Source organism: Gadus chalcogrammus, chromosome 22 (assembly GCF_026213295.1).
Source record: "Gadus chalcogrammus isolate NIFS_2021 chromosome 22, NIFS_Gcha_1.0, whole genome shotgun sequence".
In the NCBI taxonomy this organism is placed as follows: Eukaryota; Metazoa; Chordata; class Actinopteri; order Gadiformes; family Gadidae; genus Gadus; species Gadus chalcogrammus.
This window is the reverse complement of record NC_079433.1, coordinates 20,850,745-20,857,588: the sequence shown is the minus strand read 5'-3', so window position 1 is coordinate 20,857,588 and position 6,844 is coordinate 20,850,745. Positions and strand designations below refer to the sequence as shown.

Here is a 6,844-nt window from a genome sequence, read left to right as displayed (position 1 = left end):
GCGCATGAAAACCAGCCGCGTAGTTATGAGGGAGGCCGTCCTCACACCGATCTTCCTCATCGTCATCGTCCTCAACGTCCTCCGGTTCAAGCAATGCCACCCCAGCCTTAGCTGCAATGTTGTGCAACATAGCCGTCACACATATCACGGCGCATGACTTGGCCGGCGAAAACTGGAGCCCTCCGCCTGACTTGTGAAGGCATCTAAAGAGCAACTTCCACCTCCCGATCGTGCGCTCAACGATGCACCGGGCAAGACGGTGGGCTTCGTTGTATTCCTCATCATGGACGTCTCCCGGGTTATTCACAGGTGTGAAGAGGAATTATTTAAGGGGGGGAAATGCCGTGAAACGCACAGTGCATTCAGGATTAGGACTGATATATGTCGGTTTAAGCCTAATCAATTGTGTTTTAATGTCTTTAGCATTCATATAATTGCAGTCTATTTTTTTCGTAGGCTACTCTGCTGTTGTCCTTGATGGGGATATATTTTAACCCTTTTTAACACAATTTTCCTGCGACATTCCTGCGTCTCCCCCTCCTACGGAGCCCATTTCAGCACCGTGTCAGTAGACAGTTACAATCCTACGACGTCGTGAGTGCAGCGAATGCGCGTTCACGTTAAGAGGAGTTTCGGGAAACGCTCCAAAGAAATTGACGATGGATCGCAAGATCCATCGTGAGAATGATCGTACGAGCGTGGATCCATCGTTATCGGGAAACGGGGCCCTGGTCTCACAGGAATCCGTGTAATGACTACGGACGCTTAACTCGAAATCCGTGGCCACATCACGGAAACACGCCGATTTCCGTGATGTGACCACGGAATTCCCTCCAATGCAAGTTAATGACACTGATGTTCCGTGGCTCACACACGGATCCCCGTTTCAACGAGCGAGTCGACCACGGGGATTAATTCAAAACCCGTGGTGGTCTCACTGAAACACTTAAATTGTCCTTGATGTGTCCAAGGAAGTTGCTCCTATGCAAGTAAATGACACTGATAATCTGTGGCACACACACACAGATTCCCGTTTCAATCTGTGTGTGTGCCAAAATTGACCACGGCGGGGGCTTGACTCAAAATCCGTGCTGGTCTGACGGAATCTAAACACATTCTCACTCCGAACGCGTCGATTTTTGACGAACGGTCAGTGACAAGGGTACCCTTGTGCTTCTTTTTTCGACGCATGGGGTTTTCAACTCGTTACAATGTAACCCCTTCACGGGGGACCCGACGGCTGCGCATAGAGACGCTATGAGCATTCATCCCATTGGCTAACGGTGGACCTTGCGCTTCTTTTTTCGACGCAGGGGGTTTTCCACTCATTGCAATGTAATCCCTCCACGGCAATATATGAAGCTATGAGCATTCATCCCATTGGCTAACGGAAGAGCCGATGGCTGCACATAGAGACGCTATGAGCATTCATCCCATTGGCTAAAGGCGGCTGCATGCTTCAGCGTTGGTGTTACGTTGTTGCGCAAAATTTACTCAAAGCAATTCATGCTCCCTTTTAGGTTGCGCGTGTTGCGCGTGTTGCCAAGCAATTTACCGCCAGAACAGTAGGTGGAGTAATATGTGGAGTAAAGTTTTTCGTTGAAGACGACCTCGAGAATGACGTCTTTGTCTGTGGGAGTCGTTGGTTTGTTTATGTGCCAGATCGTGTTCTCCCCATACACAGTGAATGATGGCAACAGACAGAGGAACAGGGGTGATTGTAAGGGATCCTGATATTTAAGTTCCTGTTTTTTCAGCAACATGTGTTTTTTATTATTTATTTACATTTTGTAGGTCAGTTGGTGGTGTTTTGGATTGCAATGTACTTTCGACTCCACCCTGCTACTTCCTGCTTTTCTTTGGTTTGCTGATATCCCCTGAGTTTGTGAACACACCTGTTGCTAATGTGTGTTGATTGGTTTGTGGCTACTTAAGCTCAGTGTGCCCATTCAGTCTCTGTCGGATCGTGCCAGTATGATACTTGTGCCTTGCTGGGAATAAACTCAAAGAAAGTTCTTGTAACCAAGCCTTCTGTCTGCGATTGGATCCTTTCGTACCGAAAGCCTAACAGTACGATCCGACCAGTATGGAGTAGCTCGAATGCGGACGACATGAGGGGAAGGGGGTACCGGTCCTTGACAGTAATGTCATTGAGACCACGATAATCAATACAGGGGCGAAGGGAGCCATCCTTCTTAGCAACGAAAAAGAATCCTGCCCCCACAGGGGAGGAAGAGGGGCGAATTATGCCGTTAGTCAATGACTCCTGAATATACTTCTCCATGGACCCATATTCAGGTCGGGAGAGGGAGTAGAGTCGGCCCCTGGGTGGTGCCTTACCCGGTAGGAGGTTGATACCACAATCATAGGGGCGATGAGGGGGAAGGGCAACGGCGCGGGATTTACTAAACACGGCCTTGAGGTCCATGTACACAGAGGGAATGGCAGACAAATCAGGGAATTCACCAGGGGAATCAACCAAGGCAGGGACGGGGACATGAGCTTGGCAAAGGCAGAGTGACAAACAGGAAGGGCTCCAGCCCAGAACCTTGTTGCTGACCCAGTCAATGTGGGGGTTATGTTTCCTCAACCAGGGACGACCAAGGACTAAGGGAGCGTGAGGGGACTCAATAATGTGGAGCTGGATCTGTTCACGATGGTTGCCAGAAACTAGAAGAGACACAGGAGCAGACACATGGGTTATATCAGCAAGCTTCCTACCGTTCAATGCATTGGCCACTAGGGGTGAATCTAAAGGAAGAATCTGCAGTCCCAATTGAAAAGCTAGTCTAGTGTCAATGAAATTCTCATCAGCCCCAGAGTCAATGAGAACGGTGAGTGGTTGCTGCTGACCAGCCCACTCTATTGTAGCTGGAAGCAGGATCGAGGAGGACTTGAAAAGGGTAGAGCTCACCAGTACTCCTCGTTTCACTGATGAGCACCTCCTTTTGATGGACAAGAGACGGAGAAGTGGCCAGACTGACCACAATACAGGCACAAATTGCCATTGAGTCTCCGCTGCTTCTCTGTTGCTGTGAGGTGATAGCGGTTAATCTGCATTGGCTCTGGAGGTGTGGATGAGGTGGGTGGCAGGGCTGGCCAGGCCGGATGAGGAGCTGCTCCTTCGCCTGGTGCTCCACCAAGGCTTCTGGGAGATCTCCACTTGCGGCGCTGCTGCAGTCGGGAGTCCACGCGGATGGCCGGGTCAACCATATTCTCCAAACTGGACCTCCGGAGTGCTTACCACCTGGTTCGGATTCGCGAGGGGGATGAATGGAAGACCGCGTTCAATACCCCAACCGGTCATTATGAGTACCTCGTCATGCCATTTGGCCTCACCAATGCCCCGGCTGTTTTCCAGGCACTAGTTAATGACATCCTCAGAGACATGTTAAATAAGTTTGTTTTTGTCTATATAGATGACATTTTGATTTTTTCTCGCTCCCCTACTGACCATGTTCGTCATGTCCGCCAGGTTCTCCAGCGCCTCCTGGAGAATCAACTCTATGTTAAGGCAGAGAAATGTGAGTTCCACCGCAGCTCTGTTCCCTTCCTGGGGTTTGTTATCTCTGCCGGGGCCATTGAGATGGATAAACAGAAGGTGAGAGCAGTCGTTGACTGGCCCCAACCGACAACCCGCCGTGAGATGCAACGCTTTCTGGGATTTGCTAATTTCTATCGGCGGTTTATCAGAAACTACAGCGGGTTGGCTGCCCCTCTCACTGCCCTTACCTCAACATCAGTTCAGTTTGTCTGGTCACCTGCTGCGGAAAGAGCTTTTCAAGATCTCAAGAGGCGGTTTACCTCTGCCCCCATCCTGACGCAGCCTGACCCCAACCGCCAGTTCATCGTGGAAATGGACGCGTCAGATGTGGGTGTTGGAGCCATTCTTTCCCAGCGTTCAGCCAGGGATGGGAAGGTACACCCTTGCGCCTTTTTCTCCCATCGACTCACTCCATCGGAGCACAACTATGACGTTGGCAATCGAGAATTGCTGGCTGTTAAGTTGGCTCTAGAGGAGTGGCGCCATTGGCTAGAGGGGTCTAGTGTTCCTTTTTTGGTTTGGACTGATCATAAGAACCTTGAATACATTCGCACAGCAAAGCGTCTGAATTCCCGCCAAGCCCGCTGGTGCCTTTTATTTTCCCGATTCAACTTCACCCTGTCTTTCCGTCCCGGATCAAAGAATGGCAAACCAGATGCCCTCTCCCGCATCTTCCCTGCCTCAAGTAGCCCAGAGGAACCGAGGAATATCCTTCCTGGCCACCGTATTGTTGGGGCAGTCCAGTGGGACATAGAGTCTCTGGTGCGCTCCGCCCAACCGGACGATGCTGCTCCCAGTCAGTGCCCTGTCAACCGCCTGTTTGTCCCTGTGCCCCTCCGTCCTCAGGTCTTGCAGTGGGGTCATTCTTCCCGGCTCTCCTGCCATCCTGGAGCTAGGCGCACCCAAGCCTTCATCCGCCGGAGATTTTGGTGGCCTACCATTGGAGGTGATGTTCGTGCCTTTGTCTCAGCCTGTTCTGTCTGTGCACGGAGTAAGAACTCCACGCAACCCTCTTCCGGCCTGTTGCAGCCCCTACCCATCCCCAAGAGACCGTGGTCTCACATTGCTCTGGATTTCGTTACTGGCCTCCCACCGTCTGATGGTAACACCACTATTCTCACAGTTGTTGATCGATTTTCCAAATCAGTACATCTTGTTCCATTACCCAAGATCCCCTCTGCCAAGGAGACTGCAAGCTTAGTCATGCTGCATGTGTTCAAGTACCATGGATTGCCTGTGGATGTAGTTTCCGACAGAGGCCCACAGTTCACGTCTCACTTCTGGAAGGCCTTCTGCACTCTCATTGGTGCTTCTGTCAGTTTGTCCTCAGGGTACCATCCTCAAAGCAATGGCCAGACGGAGCGGGCAAACCAACAACTTGAGACAACTTTGCGTTGCATGGCAGCTGAGAGACCGTTCTCCTGGAGCTCCCAGCTACCTTGGGTTGAGTATTCAATTAACTCCCTCCCATCTGCCTCCTCAGGCCTCTCCCCTTTTGAATGCTGTCTCGGCTACCAGCCCCCTGCTCAGGAGGTAGAGGTCAGCGTGCCTTCAGCCCAGGCCTTCGTCCGCCGTTGCCGGCAGACATGGAGAAGCACACGGACAGCTCTGCAGCGTGCCTCGGTCAGGATGAAGAGTCAGGCAGACCGCCGTCGCTCTAAGGCTCCTCCCTATCTTGTGGGACAGCGTGTCTGGCTGTCGACCCGGGACATTCCACTCAGGGTGGAGTCTCGGAAACTCGCACCCCGCTTCATTGGTCCTTACCCCATTGAGAGACTTATTGGCCCCTCTGCTGTCCGTCTAAAGCTCCCCCCCAACCTCCGCCGCATCCATCCCACCTTCCATGTTTCCAGGGTTAAGCCCTTTGTCTTGAGCCAGCTCTGCCCCGCCCCCAAGCCCCCTCCTCCACCACGAATCATTGATGGCTCAGAGACCTTCACTGTTCACCAGCTCTTAGATGTTCGTCGCCGGGGCCGCGGCCTCCAGTTCCTTGTGGACTGGGAGGGCTACGGTCCAGAAGAGAGGCGCTGGGTTCCAGGTCGTGACATTCTTGACCGTTCGCTCATTAAAGACTTTCTAGAGAAACATCCAGTTCCCCCAGTTATGACGCCAGGAGGCGTCCGTAGGAGGGGGGGTACTGTAAGGGATCCTGATATTTAAGTTCCTGTTTTTTCAGCAACATGTGTTTTTTATTATTTATTTACATTTTGTAGGTCAGTTGGTGGTGTTTTGGATTGCAATGTACTTTCGACTCCACCCTGCTACTTCCTGCTTTTCTTTGGTTTGCTGATATCCCCTGAGTTTGTGAACACACCTGTTGCTAATGTGTGTTGATTGGTTTGTGGCTACTTAAGCTCAGTGTGCCCATTCAGTCTCTGTCGGATCGTGCCAGTATGATACTTGTGCCTTGCTGGGAATAAACTCAAAGAAAGTTCTTGTAACCAAGCCTTCTGTCTGCGATTGGATCCTTTCGTACCGAAAGCCTAACAGTGATGAAGTTGTTGATCATTGGGGTTGTATGAATGTGCATATCTCTCTACATTTTAAAACGACATAATGTGTTGGCAGCAAAGTTAACTTCACTTCACGTTAATGCTTTTGTATATGAGCCTGCCGGGTCGTCCTTGCCTTCTGGCTTTTAAAATGGCGGTATGAAAACAGGAAATGTGATACTCCAGACAGGAAGTAGTAACCAGACCAGCAGACCAATCACAGCCTTGCAGGCTGCGCGGCTCGCGTAAAAGCTTACGTAAAAAATTACGCAAGTCTAGAAAAATCGCCCGACGCACGCAAGACGTGAGAAGTCGCGCAAGGGGCGCGGAAGGGCCTCTTGCGCTTGCGCTTACGCTTACGTAACTGAGCATAAATCGGCCTTAACGGAGGACCATGTGCTTCTTTTTTCGACGCAGGGGGTTTTCCACTCATTGCAATGTAATCCCTCCACGGCAATATATGAAGCTATGAGCATTCATCCCATTGGCTAACGGAAGACCCGTTGGCTGCACATTAACGGCGAAGTTACAGTGAAATCCATTTTTTTACCGTGAAATTGCCATTTATTTACCTACATAGTGTTACTATGGCAGAATAAAGAATAAATTCATGCATTATCATTCAACTTGAACATGTGTTTTTACAGTATAGAGTGGTGGAGAGGGATGACGTATGTTGGCAAACCCGGAAGTGAGCGTCGCCCTCGGTTCCCTTGACAAAAAGCCAACGGGTTTTCCATTGGATTTTGGATTATTGCAGAAAAATCCTCAACTCCTCAATAACGGAAAATAACTAAATAACTAAAAA

General features: G+C 50.5%; 1 protein-coding gene across 1 annotated transcript; it reads left to right on the top strand.

Annotated features, from left to right (window-relative positions):
* Positions 1-3,108: 3,108 nt before the first annotated feature.
* Positions 3,109-6,505, top strand: LOC130375455 (uncharacterized). The gene is made up of 5 exons (XM_056582381.1): positions 3,109-3,204; positions 3,476-3,601; positions 3,827-3,919; positions 4,079-4,646; positions 5,028-6,505. Exons 1-5 carry the CDS (start codon positions 3,109-3,111, stop codon positions 5,702-5,704), a joined length of 1,560 nt encoding a protein of 519 aa, XP_056438356.1. The 3' UTR covers positions 5,705-6,505.
* Positions 6,506-6,844: the final 339 nt, after the last annotated feature.